General features: G+C 33.9%; 3 protein-coding genes across 3 annotated transcripts in view; 1 reads left to right on the forward strand and 2 right to left on the reverse strand.

The window, feature by feature from the left end:
• The window catches only part of LOC136024882 (serine/threonine-protein kinase PAK 3-like), a gene marked incomplete in the record, with an annotated part of 50,882 nt that extends 49,691 nt beyond the window's left edge, over window positions 1–1,191 (reverse strand). Inside the window, 1 exon segment of the mRNA XM_065700413.1 lies at window positions 1,071–1,191. Within this exon segment, the coding sequence (XP_065556485.1) occupies window positions 1,071–1,180 (110 nt within the window).
• Window positions 1,192–1,927: 736 nt separating this feature from the next.
• LOC136025457 (uncharacterized) lies at window positions 1,928–2,467 on the forward strand. The gene has a single exon (XM_065701489.1). It carries the CDS (start codon window positions 1,928–1,930, stop codon window positions 2,465–2,467), a length of 540 nt encoding a protein of 179 aa, XP_065557561.1.
• A 6,105-nt stretch (window positions 2,468–8,572) lies between these two features.
• The window catches only part of LOC136024883 (conserved oligomeric Golgi complex subunit 7-like), a 55,517-nt gene continuing 45,408 nt past the window's right edge, over window positions 8,573–18,681 (reverse strand). Inside the window, exons 10-12 of the mRNA XM_065700414.1 lie at window positions 17,311–17,510; window positions 15,022–15,286; window positions 8,573–8,857 (exon numbers count right to left, since the gene is read on the reverse strand). Of these exons, the coding sequence (XP_065556486.1) occupies window positions 8,721–8,857; window positions 15,022–15,286; window positions 17,311–17,510 (602 nt within the window). The 3' untranslated portion in view covers window positions 8,573–8,720. The remainder of the gene's footprint in view (window positions 8,858–15,021; window positions 15,287–17,310; window positions 17,511–18,681) is intronic.

Genomic DNA, 18,681 nt, shown 5'->3' on the forward strand with positions numbered 1-18,681 from the left:
TTCAGGGCCCTCTAGAGGGAGAAGGAGTGGAGGTGGGTACTTCAAAATACCTTCCCAGGGCATACTTTTGCCTTTAGACCCATCCCTGAAAGTTTCATTTTCCTAACCTAAACCCTTTCTGCAATAGCAAGAAGTCAATTAACTAGAATTTTACCCAAACTTACCCCATAGTTTGTGATAATCTGACACCTTTCACTAAACCCCATATATGCAGAGACAAAAATTGTGTCACTAATAATTGCTAGCTGATACATCTATATAGGCTACATCAAAAATCAAAAACCATGCAAAACAAAACTGTTGTTAATAGTTCTTATGTGCAAAAGTGTAGAACACAGTTTTTTTTACTTATCATTGGGTATTTTCAACAGTATTGGTCTTACTCCATATGTAGGTAGAAGGAGTCTCTAAGAATTTTTTTTTTTCAAATTTTTACTGTAAATATGAAAAAAGTTATACCATTCTTGAAACATTGAGGAACAAATTGTAATTTCAATTAGTATCAGAGGCAACAAGTGATAAGTAAAAAATCTGTGTTCTACTGTTGCACATAAGAACTATTAATAACAGTTTTCTCAGAAAAGTGTTTAGGTTAGGAAAATGAAACTTTCAGGGATGAGCCTACAGGCTAAAGTATGTTCCAGGAAGGTATTTTAAAGTACTCACCTCTACTCCTTCTCTCTCTAGAGGGCCCTGAAATTTGCCTACATTACAGGTCTCTACATAATGAAATTTTGACAAAGCAACATTTTACCTTAATTTTCAGTTAGGCTACTAGTTGCTTTTTCTCTGCCTTTAATTCTTTTAGAGGTTATAGGTGAAATTTAACAGCCAACTGCTTGGCTAGTTTTAAGATTCCATATAGGCTTATATAAATTGTAATTCATATTAGCCACCTAGGTGGCTAGACATTTTTTCCCCGTATATGATGTTTGTCTACAGGTTTTTCCTCTAAATAGGCCTATAAACTGTGTGCCTACTATTTTATATTAGCCAATTGGTGGTATCGCTTTAGCATAGGCTTGACCTTTATCACTAGGCTGAAACCTGCTAATGAAGGAAAAAATAACCTTGTTTGTGATGCTAATCGAACAGGAGGGGCTGGAGGCTTTTCATCCTCTTCAAGCATTTTTGAATGGGAAAATATGGGCTTTTCGATTGCTTCTTCTTCACGTAGCATCAGTGAACTATGTTACCAATTAACAAAGATTAAGACACTCAAATTTTGAAAAGAAATAGACAAGCGAAAAAGTCGCTAAAATAAAATTTTGCCAGCTCTCTTATTAGATATGGTAGAATGCATATAACTTTGGACCATCAGGACGTTAGGAAAATCCAAAGGATTTTTGCTAAGGGGGTAGGAAGTATTTTATGCGTAGGCCAGAGGATTATGCCTTGGTTAATGATAGTGGTGCCCTTATTGACAAATTTTATTGTTATTTGGGTTGGAGAAGAATACAAATATGAATATCATAATACCTAATAGGGCCTTCATTCTGGACAAAAGAACATGGTAATCTACACCAGCACCACTAAGATCCGAGAATTCACTTGAGCTTTGACCAAACAGAAATGAGCAATATTATATGGTATTTGTTATACTTTTATACTATATATAAAAGAAAATTTTCAGTAAGAGTTTTTTCAGAAAAGTTTTCAGTAAGGTGCAAGTGACGCAGCAATCTCAAGAATTTTACGGTTGGGGGAGAGGAAGGGCAGTATCTGAACTCCTGTTTGTAGTGATTTTGTTTGATTTAAGTTTGATTTGAATATCCAGTTTAATTCTTACTTGTTTTAAGATTAATTTATTCATTAATATTTGCACCTACTATTTGCATGTTTGTTTGATTGTTTACTTACTTTCTGTCCCTTTTGAGTTTTAATTTTTTATTCAATTGTAATTTCTGGTCATCTGGGGAGCCAGATCATGAGCGACACAAATAACTCAGTGGACATCAAAAGACGCCTCGCTCTGCGTAACGCCAGCTTCAAAGCTCTGATGCCAATATGGAAGAAAAATCAAATCTCCGTGAAGCTAAAACTTAAACTATTCTGCTCCATTATCGTTCCTGTAGCTATGTACGGTTGTGAAACATGGACAGTCAGAGTAAATGACTCCAGGCGACTCGCTGCGTTTGAGACAAAGCTCCTGCGTCAAATCGCAGGCATAAAATATGTAGATCGAGTCTCAAATACCGACCTATTCAAGAGACTGCAGTATAAAACTATTATCCTGAACAGGGTTCGTATCCAACAATTCAGGTGGCTTGGTCACGTCCAGCGCATGTGCAACGACAAACTACCAAAAATTGCCTTCGAAAGTCGCATCCACGGTTTTCGCCTTCACGGTCACCCTTCAAAGTGCTGGAAGGAGAGCATATGCGACTGCAGCCTTCCTAGTCCTCTCACAATGGCACAGAACAGAGAGCAGTATAGGCGACAAGTACATTCGCTCGTGAGGATATAGGACCTGAGATGACCACCAGGCTGGTTGGGACTTAAGTAAGTAAGTAATTTCTGGTCGGTTTTAGTTTAAATTATTATAGGAATTTAATATGGCTCTTAATTTTAATATGGCTCTTTCCTTTTCTTTGAAAATGTTTTTTTTACTAAAATTTTCTTCAATTTATCAACATTCAGGTCAATACTAATGGATTACAAACAGGAGTTTGGCTCTTACCCCCTTGCCTAACAGTAAAAGTAAAAAGTCTGTGCGTGAGCTGTGTTTTATTGAGAACTATACATGTCTTGAACAACCCTTGGAAAGAACGAATACAATTAACTGAATGTTTGATATGTAATGATAGCAATTGCTCAAAGCTCAGCAATTCAAGAATTTGTTGCAATGTAATTTTCATTTTCAATGTTTTAAGTATTAAAAAAAATACCTAAAATATAGTTCGTTTTCAGTAAAACGCAAATGACGCAGTAGGCTATGTTCATAGTATTTCTCATTGGTTTTAAGTTTTACTTGAAAACTGAAGTTAAATTTTACTGATTTAAGTTTTTTTTTATTCATTTACATTGTGTCTGCTGTGATTGTTTATTTAATTTGTTTCAGATTGGGTTTCAATTACCATTGATAGTGATTTCTGACCGATTTGAGTTTGATGTATTATAAGAACTTGTTTCTGACGGTCTTAAGTTTAATGTGGCTCTTTACTTTTCCCTAAATAGCCTTTTCTTTTTGAATGTTTTTATAATTAATTTGTGTTCATTTTTGATTGCTGAAGTTTCAAGCTTTTCAATATAGCCAATTCTAATAAGAAAGCATTTTTTTTTAATATCAAAGTTTCAAATATAAATGTGATGTTTGTTAAATATACAAGTTTCAAAGTTCAACGTCCCCCTCAACATTCTCTGAAATTAGTAAAAAGTAGATGTGGTAGCAGTTGCGGTCACAGTTAGAAGTAGCCACAATTGCAGTCGCAACCAGTCTCATTTACAGCTGCAATAGTAGTAGTGACCCTGAAAGTTTCAAGTTAGTACCTTTACCCGTTCTTAAGGTATTAGAGATGCGCCTTTTTGATAACTTGGATGCAGACAATTTCTTTTGATTTAGCTAAGCATACCATCAATATTTCCCGAAATTTTGCCTTAGCCTTTTCAGACATAATAAGGATCAATTATTTCCCTTTCCCAATGATAAATCCTGCACGTGAAAAATAGAAAAGTCGTATAATTTACAATTGCCCCAGGGGTTGGGGCATTCCCAGAGGCACAGCTATTAGATGTCAGGACTGTTTAAAAAATGGCTTTTTTAATTCTCTATCAATGCTAAGGGGGTATCTAAAAGGGCAAGAGTAGAGAGGAGGGGAGGGGGGGGGGTTCCTCCGTTTCTTTTTCAACATCCCTCTCAACATGCTTTTAAAGTTTCAACTGGATACCCTCGGCCGTTCCTTAGACATTGCTTTTGTGTCCTTAAGCCGAACTAAAACTGTCTATCTAACATAGTTTCTCGTGCTACCACTTCTTTTTTCAGATTTAGGCCTTTCTCTTAATGTAAATAATTGTGACTTTCTTTCTTTTGAAGCAAGTTCTAGTACTCCCTTTCGTTGTAGTGGTTTTACTATCCCTCTCGTAGATTCTCTTCTATTTTTCGGTATATCCTTTACTAATAGTCTTCCAAGCTTTCGCCAGCGGAAAGTCTCAGATATTAATGAGAAAATCCAATTAGGATATGCTATGACCGTTGGCAAAAGAGGTAAATATATTAAACTTGCGTTGGCCAATTATACTCAACTTTTTGTGACCCTTCAATTCTTTTTAATTTTGGAATTTTTACCCTTCTCAAGAAAAAAGAATTCAAAAGAATCTAGTTTAATCGTTTAGATTTTGTAAATAAATTTTGTCGTTTCTTCCCCCTTGAACTGAAAACCAGATTCTTATTAAAAAAACTTTATATTCCTGATATTACTGCAAAATTGGAAGTACTAAGCAGAAAGCTTTCAGATATCGCTTGTTTCTGTATTTCTCCACATCACCGCTTAATCAGGTTTTTTCAGTCATAAGTTATTTTTCTTTTCTTTTTGTTTGTTTCATCTTTTTTTTTTAATCCACGTTTGTTTACTATTGTAAATTGGGTAAAAAAAAATAATATACTCTAGTTTTTGTGATCATTTCTTAATTTTTATGGCTGTTTTAGCAGTATTCTTTATTCTTGATTATATTCCTGGTTTATTTTTCCCGATGTTTCGGTAATTGTAATATTAGTTTCAATATATTCAGTAACAGATATTATTCAAATATTTCTAATATTATGTTCTATATTATTAATTGATGCTCCTTCATGTCTTGGTCCGTTTAACCGTCTTATCTACCTATTTCCGTATTTAGTTTCATTTTGTTATGTTTCCGTGTCTTGAGTGTTTTTTGTTTCCTTTATTTATGCTGCTCTTTAAACTTTTTATGTTTTAATATATGCAGTGTATTTTGTTCTTTTATTTTTATATGCTCCTCAATTCTCATCTTTGTATATGATGTCGATTAAAAATAAATTATTATTGTTTTAATGATAAATCCTGCACGCATAAAAGAGCAAACAGCACAATTTAAAATCCTTACCCTGGGGGTGGAAGGGGGGGTGCATCCCCGGAGACAGGGCTACAGGAATCTTTAACTGTTTTGAAGAAAATCACTTTTCAAAATTTTTATCAGTGGGAGGGAAGAGAGCATCTAAAAAGGTCAGAAGGGGCTGTTCGCCCTTCTATAACTCTTTAACATCCCCTGAAGTTTTAATTTAATACCCTAAGCCGTTACTTAGATATTTGTGATACGTCCCTCTGACAACCAGCATGGACATAGTGTGGTTTATTGTGTTTGATATCCCTCTCCAAACCTTTGGGGGGGGGATTATGTCGTTCTCAAAAGCATAATTATTTGAGCTTTAAACTATTTTGAACAATATGTCTGTTTCAGAATTTTGATCGAATATTTTTGAAGGGTGGGCAACTAAAAACGACATGGGAAGGGGTAGGCAGCCCTCCAACCCTTTTTCAACACCCTCCTCAACATGTCCTGAAAGTTTAAACTTCATACCCTTAGTCGTTCTTAAATTATGCCAGATCTTCTTTTTTGATAAACTGGATACACATCGGAGCTTTTCGAGTATAATATACCCCTAAAAATTCTTAAAACTTTCATCTTAATGCCCTTAGGCTTTTCACATATACACAGAAAAAAACTACCCTTTTCCCGTTGTTAAATCCTACTTGTAAACAATTGATAAGTTGCATAACTTACAATCCTTAGCCCAGGGCTATAAGGGGGATGTTATCCCTGGAAGTATAGTTATTAGACCTTTTAACTACTTTGAATAAAATGAACAAATTCAAAATTTTCATCAGATTGAACAGAAGTTGCACCTAAAAGGGCATGAAGAAGGGGGAAGGTCACCCTCCAGTTTCTCTTCAATGTCTCCTCAACATCCCTGAAAAGTTTCAACTTAATACCCTCTCTGTTCTTTATAAATTGCTAATATTCCCTTTTCATAACCAGAAAGCACATAGTGTATTTTGGCTGTGTTTGGCATCCCTATCAACATCTCCTCCAAGTTTCATTTTAATACCCATTTTGAAGACCCAGGATAAAACATACCCTCTTTTCCAATAGAAATTCTTACATGTTAGCAATGCACAACTTGCAAAACTTATAGCCTTTACCCCAGAAGCATAGTCATTTGACTTTTGTGATTTTTTGAACAAAATGGCTACCTTGAAATTTTGAACTGATACATTTGGGGGAAAAACTTGGAGGAAGGAGGGGGCTTGTTGCCCTCCGATAACTTTTACCTCTTAAAAGGGCACTGGAACTTCTGATTTTCAATCGAATGAGCTCCCTCTGAAGTTTATACGACATCTTCTTCCATATTAAGTGCCACTGGTAAAAAAAAGTTAATAATAATGCATTGAAGCCTTATGGCTCTTTACTATAGGCAGCACTATAGAGTTGTCTGTGACCTAAAAGATTGTGCCATGAGATAGTGACGGCCAATTTGTGGCACCAAACTATGATTTTGCCCAAAAGAGGACCAAGTTGTCAATTAAAACTTTTGAGATAGTCAATGATTACAAAGTATAAAAAATACATGTTGAGCTTCCCAGTTGCAGACAATGTAATGCGGCACATTGGCATGTTCGTACAAAAATGTGATTTTTTCACAAAACTGTCTTCAATAATGTATAATTAGCTATTATGATAGAGGGGTGGTGAGTCGTAGTGTTGGCAAGGGTGGGTTGCCATTTGTCTACATGCGCATCTCAATTCCCAAATCGTTTAATTCTCCATGTACCGTCAGATAAATATAGGAAGGGGTACCCGTATGTGTGTGTGTGTGTGTGTGTGTGTGTGTGTGTGTGTGTGTGTGTGTGTGTGTGTGTATGTGTGTGTGTGTGTGTGTGTGTGTGTGTGTGTGTGTGTGTGTGTGTACGGGAAGGGCGTAGAAAGTAATTTTTATCTCCCATCCTCGTTAGAAGACTCAGGGTCATCATGGTTAGGCCCGGGCATGATTTAAAACAATCAGAAATTAAACAAAAAAAAAAGTTTTTTCAAAGTGAGGAACAACATTAGAATTGAAAACAAACAAAAATCATTCGACATATGAGGGGGGCTACCCCTCTTCAAACTATCACTCTTTACACTAACTTGAAATTTTTGTCCCAATTTTTTAAGAATAATTTCTCAAAAAAGACCACTGAATGCTTAGATTCTTTTTTTTTTCTTTTACAGAACTATAAGACTTTAGCGTATAGAGCGAGGAATTGAGGAGGGTACCGTTCCTCTCGTAAACGGAATAATTTCTATTCGCTTTAAGATTTATCTTTGCTCTCATTTGAAAGGCTTTCCTTACTTGACTTTTAATTTCCTTACTTTCGTTTGAAAAAAAAAACTTTTTTTTCTCTGTTTAATTAATCTAATACGATCTAAGAAAAACTGAACAGGTTATTTCTTTTTGGTAACAAACTTTCTTAGACAGACAACATAACTTTCAATAAGAAATCATTATCTATAAAAAGCTTTATTGTAAATAAATTTGATTTAAACTATTGTAGATTAGCATATAATAACAGAAAAATTCTAACTATTAAAAGGTATACATGTGTCTATATGTTGTACATTAAAGTTATCAATTGGTAGGTAAAATTCCAAAATTACTATGGATGAGGTCAGTGTAAAAAAAAAAATAAAACTGAAATCCCATAAGTTTCATTGTTAATGCAAATGGCCACACATAAAAAATTTGAAAGGGGATTTTTGGAAAACAAAAACGAATTTTATTCTCAATATGTTCCAAAAACTAAAAATTTAACCCTAAAAATTTTCCAATTAGTGATGATGGCGAGATAATTCCTTGGAGCATCTTAAATAATCTATAAAAGTAGGTGATTTATCTGTTTAATTCATTCAGTTATTTATTCAATCCTGTTCCTTAACTTTTTGCAATTAGTTGTGATGGGAGGAAATAGGAGAGATATCTCAAATAATTTACAAGTGCGGATGATCTACACATTTAATTTCTTTAGTTACTTTTTTTTTAATCAAATGGGAGAGATATCTCAAATAATTTACAAGTGCGAATGATCTACACATTTAATTTCTTTAGTTATTTTTTTAATCCTATCTTATTAATTTTCAATAAATGTAAGCTAGATTATACTAAGTTAAATTTTTTGGTCATTTTAGGCAATTTCACATTGTTTGAACACTAAATATAATGACGCAATGATCATTGGTCTTTCAAACAGGGTCTAAATAAAGTCTATGTTCTGTAGTACAGTTTATACATTTTGGTATATGGCTAAAAAATACAAAAACATCTTCTCACTTTAAAACAGAAGTCCTTTTGATATTAGTGACTGATCGATGAGAATTCAGTGAAAGTTGTAGGAATGGACTGATATCCTAAATTACACTCCAACTTTTTCACGCCCCTATATCCATTCCTTCCTTATTCCTAAGGCATAAAAGATTGCCTTGAAGACACAGGCTGAGTTTTGAAAAAAAAAAGATTTTTCTTAAAATAGATTTGAGATTGCATTACTTAGAAATTCAGAAAAAGCCAACAACCAATATCTTCAACATATCTAGTACACCTTTATTTCGTCCACAAAACAAAATGGCCAACTCCTTGGTAATTTACACTTGTAAAAGCTCTGTTTATGTCCAAAAAAAAACAAAAAAAAACTAGAAACTAAAAAATCAAATCCCACACCATAAATACTTCATCGAAATAATTTTTCCAGAGTCTCCTTAAGATTAAACGGTGTTGTTGTTTCACTTCCTTTAAGATAGCTTAGAATTTCACATAAAGGAGATGACAACTCCAAACCCATATCTTCAAATATATTGCTCAGATATTCTGAAAAAAAAGAGCATCACGGCATAATAGAACATGCACAAAACTGTTAAAAAACACCTCAACTACCACAAGAGCGCCTGCACACACGAGAGGTCAAAACACAAGAAGAGGAAGCTCTTAACCCTCGAGCTAAAAACCCTTAAATAGAAAACTTCTGGAATTTTGTCACTGAAAAGAGCGAAAATTTGGTTTTGTCAAGATTTTGGTTAAAATTCAGGTCACTAAAAAGAACAAAATTTGGGTCTGCGTAACTAAGATTGTATAGTTAATTATTATACTATAAAGTAAGGTTAACCATTATACTAAGGTTAACTATGATTATACTATTTGTTTATAATCAGACAACCATATGGAAGAAAAAAAAAGAAAGATTAAATAAAACGACCTTTGTTAAATAGGAATTAGACAGAATTTAGAGCCACTTCTCCCTGATCAATTTGAGATATGTATCACACATTCCTTTTAAATTACAAAAAATAATACAAAAAAAAAAACAAGCTAATAATAGAAGTTAGAAGAAAATTAGAAAACACAACTCAATTAGTGTTGCGGTCAGTAAAAACAGTCTTGGAAGAACTAGTTAACAACTTAACTGTTATACAACTTGGAAAAACTATTTAAACTATATTTATGTATTTACTGATGCTGATTAAAACTACTGATTACCGAATACTGATTGAATAACTATTTAAACTATACAAAGTATTTAAACTTTACTGATGGGCTTTCAATGTCAAAATAGAATTCGCCCGTTCGACTTTTTTGCCAAGAAAATCAAATTACAAGCACATACAGATTACCAAAGACTGGGCATCCCCCACAGATAAAACTGATAGGCATCACTTAGATCTTATCCCTCCCGTATCGTAAATTCCTCAATTCCACCATCTCCTGTCCAGCTCACCTCATCGAGTTATTATTCCGGCAATTGGCTCTTATGAGGACTTGATGAAAGCACCGAAAAGTGGTCTAGACCCTTACCGCCCATACTCAAGTCCTTAATCATTCTACCCCCGCTGTTACGAAATCATATTCCCCATTAGGCCCCCCGTCATTTACCTTTGTTAAATCCAAACCTTCATCAACACCAACGAATGGTAAAACGGACAAGCCTCAGTTAACCGACCTTTGGTAATGTATAAGTTCCCTTCCCACCTTATCCAGTCCCTTAAAATTTTTAAACAAAAATGTCAAAGTTTTATCAAAATATGAAAAAAATACGAAAAATACAACATTTGATTTTCATAGATTTTTTTTTTCATTCTAAAGCCCAGAGCCAGTACTTCGATAAATTTCTCCAACTATCGGACAAATTCACTCACCAATACTTCAGTATTTATTCTGGAGACAGAAGTTTGGAAAAAAATGAAGAATATTAGGGTACAACAATTTTGCAGAACTACAGCCGTCCGAGGTTGAATCCAAGAAAGAGAACAGAGTAGTCGGCTATTTAAAATCACCGAACACTTCTCGCTAGAATAATGTTTCAACTTTAAAATTATTTTGAAGAAGCACTATATGTCAACCTAAAACAAAGAAGACAACCAAACGAGATGACTGGTATACTTCTGCGCAATCTTATTTTGCCACAGACCAAATTTTCCCTGACCAGGACTTATCTCACAAGAAATTGAGTCGAATATTGATTTTATGTCTGGAAAGTACTCAAACCGTACACCAAACATGAGGGGATATGAGTTCGCCTTGTCTCACTCCACGACCAATGGAAAATTGAATTAGAACGAGATTTCAGAACTGAAAAAAATTGTATCCTAAGTTTCGAATACCAAGATCTAAGAACTCCAATCACAAAAAGCGAAACCCACCACCAATAAGATCTGGACGGGGGAGGGAGGGAGGAGATACAGTCGATACCAAGATTTTTGTTCGGAAGGAAGGGGGACAAAAACATTACAAAATGCATCATATTTGTTTATATGTATTTTTGTTACTTTTCTACAAGTCAGAAAAAAACTTTCAGGGAAGGGATGCAAAGACGGTATCATCATTCCTGGATACGGTCGTGGGGGAAGCATGCAGAATATCGTCAAAGTTACTTTCTTATCAATTAACAGTGTATAAAATGGAGAGCAAACTTATGATCCGTCATCTTTCTACTATTATCGCCTCCTTGTGGTAGGGACAAATGACCAAAAATGAATATTTTAATTGTACATATTTCTAGGTTAAATTTTCATGCACAACGAAAGCACCCCCTACATTTTCGCCCATCTTGACTTTGAAAATTACCCCCCCCCCTCTGCAAATTCTGAAAAATATCTTTTTTTGCCGATGTATTACTTGAAATCCCAACCAGTTTGAAACTATTCCCATTTTCCCTACCTTTGTCAGTTTTTAACTTTAATTTTATTTTCAGGATTGGTGAAGTTCACATGTATATACGCCTTATATTCAAGGGCGCATCCAGGATTTTTACTTGGGGTGGGGTTTACAATAAAAGACTTAAAAACGCATCAATAATTTCTTTTTGTGCATTTGACGAGTGGGGCATAAATTCCGGAGAGGGCAGGGGTGGGGAGGGGGGGGGGGGAAGCCCCTTAACGCCCCTGTATACGGACATACTTACGTTAACTAAACCTTAACAAGAACAAAGTCAGCATGCTTTTGGTTTTATAAAATCTATTCATAGCATCTCGCTTTTTTTTATGTGAATCTGATCATGAAAATATAAATTAGGCTATATTATTATTATTAAGGGGGGGGGCTGGACCCGCTATCCAGTGATCGAGGCTCAGAACTTTAAGACCTTTTGCCTCCACACCCCGAAATGATGCTATGTTTGTGGTCGTGGGGGGGGGGCAGTGATGGTTAATTAGGCTAAAAAATAAAAAAATTATATCAACAGGAAATGCGACGTAAAAAATAGGTCATTTTAGGAAATATGGATAAAATGGTTTTCATTTGCGAATATAATAATAATTTATGTGTAATATAATTTAATATAATTAATATAAAATAACAAATATAATATAATAAATATATATAACAAATATAAATCTAGTATAACAAATATAATATAATTTATGTATAATCTATACATACATGAATACAAACACACGAGTGTCAAAAATAAACGCAAGGGAAACTAAAACCTAACCAATACTTTTGAGGAGAACGAAGATAACAAGATCTAAAACAAATAGCCAAATTTTAAACGGAAAAGTAAAGAAAAAAGGAAAGAAACTTAAAAGAAAAAATGAAAAGGAAAGGGAAACTAAAGACTAACAAATTCTTCTAAAGAGAACAAAGATAACAAGATCTATGACAAATAGCCAAATTTTAATATGACGACCAAACTATTTATACATCAAACAAGATAGTTAAAGGAAAACTCAATTCTATTTACTCTAGATTGTCTAAGAAATTAATCATATTGATGATCAATTTTTGCAGTGATATTAAACATTCCATATTTTCGGATAGTATACCTGTTCCTGTATCATAATAGGACTAAAAAAAAATATTGACAAAACAGGAAAATACAAACGGATACGCTTTTTACCACATTTAGTTAATGTGTTTGAAAACAGAATGATGAAAACGATGACACTGTGTGAAGCCGCAGAGTGCCGTCTCTTGGTCGTTTTTGCTTGTCAAAACATTCCATCTTTTTTATAATATAATTTAAGACATCTTTATCCAAATTCCGGAAAAAAGTCATCTTTTGAGTTATCAATTGTACTCCAATAAGGGCGTGTTTTCAATAAAACTTGGAATAATTCCTAGTCTTAGTGTCATCACGGAAATATTCAAAACAGTGGCCAAAAATTCTAGCAATATTCCGCAGCTCAGCTATGGTAATTTAAAATGCAGTATATAATAGCAATAAGTTTCACAGGAGGACAGAATAGCTAGAAAAAGAAACTAAAAAACAAAAACAAAACAGAAAAATGGCATATGTGAGAAATACCCCTATGCGCATCCTCAGGCATCTTTGGCCTAAGCCAAATATTCCTGAAACATTTAGTGCACTTCTGAAATCTTGTCTTCTAAATATTCTTAGCAACACATTTTTTGTAAGAAATATTTCAAATATTTTTTATAAATTTATATACAAATATGAAATATTTGCGAATATATTTAATTAATATATATTTTTCTAGATTAGTGTTTTAGTTAAAATGTTTTTGATGTGATGCTTAAAACAGACAAACTTATTATTTCCCTCCTTGATATGCACTGGCAGTTTTAATTGATCTATAATTAGGAAGCAGGGTCGCAACGAGATCATATAAGAGGTTTATGGACCTCCTACTTTATGAAGAAGAAAAATTAATTTTACAGATGAAGATAAAAATAAAAACAACTGTTTAGGGTATATTTTTTTGGTACCTTTTCTTGTACACTTTTTAGGGTGCCTTTTTTGGTCCCTATTTAGAGTACCCTTTTTTGGTACCTTTTTTTAAGGGTACCTTTTCTTTACTGTATTGAAGGACCAGTAGTCAGCGCGAAGAATATTTTTAAACATTTAAAGTAGAGCAGGAATGTTTATGATATTAAATACTCTGTTTCCATGTAATATTGGACAAAAAGGGAAATAGTGGGCAGAAACGTTGGATACTGGTAAAAAAAGGGGGGGGGTTGAATACGGGCAAAGGAGAAGATCAAAACAGACCTGGATAGATAATACTCCTGTTATAATGACTGTTTGACAGTGTATTACTTTAATGCAGCTAACAGTAACAAAGAGTTTACAGTAGCAACAGCATTGACAGTTTATTTTATAATTAGTTGGAAACATTTGTAAAAATATTTGCTGAACTTAAACAAGGCCACAATTGGATGATACTATCCCATTCTATCCTTTCATTAATGATGCAACGAAAGATTATGGCAAATTTATTAGATTGGAAACTGGCACTAGTATTTGAAAAAGAAGAAGAAAACAACAACCCCATCTAGCGGTTGACGATTTTGTTACAATTTTTAGCCTATCTTAAACAGCTCCATACTTGTTGTTACAAGTATTCCAAAACGGAGGAGGGTAAAGGAAGCAAAACTCTGTTACCAGCAGACTCATCAGCTTAAAGTCAACTCCACTACTTAGCCTGCCAAGGTGTCCCCCCTCTGCTAGCATTGACCCACCCCACGAAGACTGGATTTTGAATTAAAATAGTTCTTCAAGAATAAAAAATCTAATTGTCACTTACAGAGAAAATTTAGCTTTAATCCAACAACACTGCCAATTTATTATATCAATTATTTGATTTTAAGATTTTTTCAGTGCTGTCGCAAGACACTATTCTGTCAGTAGCGCTAGTAGAAATTAGTCCCTACTTTCTTAATTAAATTGCAAAAAATCGAACACTAAGAAGTTTCCCATTCTTTAGTTTGCAAAGTTGTTAGGAGATTTAATGAATGTTTAGGAATGAAAATAAACCTAATAAATTCAAAACAGGCTTCAATGTGCACCAATTTTAGAAACAACTTTACGACGAGCCCCAAAACTTACCTAAGCCACCAAGAAGTTGGGGCTTCTAAAGAGGCAATTGCAAATTTTAAGGATAAATTTCAAAAATTGAAAATGAGAATTTATCAAGCATTGTCATCAGTTGATGGATTGTTTGGATATTATTAGTTTTGAAGTCGGATGATAATAAAATAAAAATGTAAAAATATGATGTGACTATCAGCAATAAAGAATTCAGTGACGGTTGGACGTCAAATTGGATTGGTGATATGCCTAGACTATTAGGAGTTATAGGGGGTTACATTATTAGGAAGATCAGGAAAATCGCAAAAGCCTCTAGATCTTAGAAGGGGCTAGGATCCTTCTCTCCAAGCAAAGGTTATTGTGCATATTTCATCTAGAAATCGTAATATAGCTTTTGGTACGTGATAACACACTAATATTCACAAAAAAGTGAATGACAGGGAAATTGTGATCTACCACCGGAACCAAGACACAAAACCCATACTAGTTTGCAATGAGCGACTAGCATAGCACGAGGAGATGAAGAGGTAAATTAGAATCAAAGAGGAATAAAGAAGAATAAAGAGAAATAAAATCTCGACCTAAATAATCCGAGCAACCCTAAGTATTTTAATAGCAACTGGTATGAATAGTAGCCAACGAGCAACTGGAAACCGTGAGGATGGTCAGTAACGCAAAACATATAATTACGAACAGGCAGAAAACTTACCTATGTCAGCAAGGAGTTGGGGCTTCATAGCTTCACCAACAGAGCCAAGCTTCAAAATCTTGTCGGCGTACTGTTCACACAAACCCCTGCCTAAGCATTCGAGAACAATTTCCGCTGCCAAGGAGGACACATTATTCTGTTCTTCACTTTTCAGTGGTGTAAAATACGGCAGTGCACCAGTGTTCAACGCGTAGATTAGTCCAGGATGGTCAGCGTTTGTGTAGGTTTCAAGATGCTGTGGTAAGGTCATTAAGTACTGACCCACCTGAGGCAAAAGATTAGAGATTAAAGTTGGAACATGGTTGAGCCAAAAACCATTAGGCGTGCCTAAGACTCTTTCTACCAATAAGCACTAGGCTCCTAAAAGCCTCCTCGTGGATATTTATACATTAAATACCTGGGTATTTATATACTTTAGTGGTTATTCATTTTTGAAATATAATTTTTAATAAATGAGGTTGTTACAGATTCTTTAGCAATGAAGTGAAGTATAGAAATTTTTAGAATTCATTGAAAGTCCAGAGAAAAAATAAAGCTATCTGTGCTTGTAATCTATCGAGGATTGGACCACTTTGAAAGCTAGGCAAATTTTTAGGAACGTTTGAAAACGATTGAAAAACAAACCTGACAAATGGAACAAATTACAGATTTCTTCAAATTTACTGAATAGAAATGACTATGAATGGATGATTTGAGTGATGATGTACAATAGCTTCGGCATTAAAGTGCCGAGTAAAATAAGCGACAAATGATTTACGATATATCATTAAATTTTTTTTTTTTATGTATCTCGTAAACGATTAATTTTGGGCAGATCTTTTTTATTTGTTGGAGCCTAGTGTTTGGTCCTTCAGTAGGGATTTCTCAAAATCGGGTAATAAACCACGATGGGTCGGGGAGTCCAAGCAATTTAGTCCAAATCGATGTGTCAACATGTGTTTACAAGTTTTTAATTAAGGACATGTTTACATGTTTACAACTTTTTAATTAAGCACATGTTTACAACTTACTTTTTTTTGTAGCATCTCAAACCTATCTGATTAATCTTTCGTCAATCAGACAAATTCAAATTTCAAATACGAATTTCGTCACAATTAACCTAGTGTATAATTAATTTTGTTGAAAAAAAATTCAAGTTCAGTTGTTCCAGTGCGTCATCATATTCTGAGTATTTGCGTCCAAATACAATTGTAAAAACTTTTTTGCAGCATCTGAATCTTGTCTGATTGATATTTCGTCAGTCAGACGAAATTTGAATTTCGTCATAATTAACCTAGCGCATTATTAATTTTGTTAATAAAAATAGACTTTATTTTTGCCAGATATTTGTTTGTCATACAACCAACTGTGGCCTGTTTTTTTTTCTTGCATTCTTACTTTGAATAGGATAATTTGTCCAAGCTTTATTTAAAGGATCATCCCTTTTTATGGAAAGTTTGAGTTTGAGGTACCGTTTAAAAAAAAAAATATAAATAGTTTCAATATCAAACATCACATTAAAATGTCAACAAAAAAGTCATAGTATTTTCTTGAGTTCACCAAATGCCATGTTGAGTTTTCGATACCATAGTTTATCCGAGAGCACTAACAAACAATGTTCATTTCTTGTACTTAGGATTTTAGCTTTACGGTAATCGCAGCAGGGTTTTTCTGCTATGTCAGCTATTGTCAATTGAACCTTTGACAATCTCAATACCAGCATCTAGATACATTTAATAGACCCATACAGGCTTCAAAAATAAATTCGTTGAACTAAAAGTCTTCTTTAAATCTTACTCTTTTGGTTTTGCAAATAAATACTTTGTTATTGCCACATTTTCTTTTTCTTTAACTCACTTAAAATATTTCTATAGTTTTCTTAAGTTAACAAACATTTCTATAGTTTTCAAAGTTTACAAATATTTCTCTATTTTTTTTTTAACATAGAGAACCCTTAAAACTGGCACTGTTTAACACATATTCCTGGGGAGCAAGGATATATCCAGGAATTGTGTACAAGGCAAGGGGAGGGATGCAAAAAGATCTTGACATAATGCTTCAAAAATTAATTTATATGCATTTTTGATGCTCTTTTACGGGTCGGACGAAAACTGGTGGGAGGGGGGGGGGGTGTTCTAACCTGGTACCCCTCCCCCCAGATTCAATCTTGCTCGGTAGTTAAAAACACTGGCAGATTTTAAATTAAACCCTTTATTGAATTAATTTATGATACTGATCTGGGCTTATGAATAGACTGTATAAAGGTACAATAAAACTATATTTTAAAAGAAACAATTTCGAAAATCTAACCTGAGTGATATATTCCTGGGGAGAGTAGCTGAATGCTGGCAGATCTCCAACTAAACCCAGACTCTCTTTGTTCCAATTGATTGAGGATACTGATCTAAGCATTTTTTCAATCGGCTTGAAGATAAGTTCAAAAGCAGCAGATTGTGCCTCAGTATTAAGCCCTGAATAGGCCTTCTTTGCATTCAAAACTATATTCTCGCCTGTAAAACGTAAGAATTCAAAGAAAAATATGTTTCAAATTCTTTAACGTTTAATCTTCGTTTCTCACCTAGCTTTTACCTATACATTTTTCATATTGAATAGCAATTATAACATTATTTGACGTTTGAATAGCACTCATCGCAAACGTTCCCGAAATAACTTTCGACCTTGTTATGCTGAAGCTGCTATTTGAAAAAACATTTAATGGTAAATCCGATTTTGTATGATAAAATTTACCATCTTGACTTTCAGACTTGGAGTCACATTCATATTTCTTTAATCAATTTCCATGTTAAATTTTACAAAAAAATATAGGTTGATTCCTTTCGAACAAAACATATTTTGTAACCTTTTTATTAGATTTATCCAGAGCCAAAAGAAAGTTTTAAGCATACTGTATTTCGAAAATATACACGGCAGCTTTTGCATTTAGCCAGGTAAAAACTAGATGCAATAACTAGTCAGAGGTGAAACTTATACTGTAATTTCTTAACCAATAAAAAAAAGTAGCCAAAAAGAAGCAAATATGTTAACGGGATCCAAGAGATAGCCTCTCGATTTTCTCTATGATCTTAGCTCTAAATTTATTCTTGTCTTCATTCGATTCAAATGTTTCCCAAAGAAAACTTTCCACAAAAAAATAAAGTTCAAAACCCAACACGGGGAGACATACGGTCATATAATAATTACTACTTATGAAAAATTACTATCAATGAATATTACCCCCCCCCCCCCCAACAAATAGCAATTTAAATGAATCACTACATTAAACATACGTTCAGCATATATCGTTTTCGAAATGAATTCGAAAACGAACAGCAACTAAAATGAATAATCCAGTCAACTTGAAACGAACAGCTACCAACAACAGAAGTAGTACTATCATCACCTATCCTTTTCTCTATTTGTAAGATAAGATGTCTTTTTGAAAATACTATCATAAATACAGAAACTCTGAAATGATATTTCAGAATAAAAATCAGGACAAAAAGATTATATAGTCAAAAAAACTGACAAAATAAAATGTAGTCTATCTTCATAGTAGCTCGAACACACATTGAAAGATTTTGCGTTGTCTGTCTTTGTCTGAAAAGTTAGTTATTTTGCTCAGATGTAGCCTTCCCTTCGGTGTTGCTCAGATCCTACTTATCTCTCAGATGCTGTGCTTCT

This window comes from Artemia franciscana, chromosome 3, assembly GCF_032884065.1.
Source record: "Artemia franciscana chromosome 3, ASM3288406v1, whole genome shotgun sequence".
Lineage (NCBI taxonomy): Eukaryota > Metazoa > Arthropoda > Branchiopoda > Anostraca > Artemiidae > Artemia > Artemia franciscana.

Excerpts from the sequence above, each read along its gene's own strand:
- LOC136025457 (XM_065701489.1), top strand. The coding sequence starts at position 1,928 with ATGAGCGACACAAATAACTCAGTGGACATCAAAAGACGCCTCGCTCTG.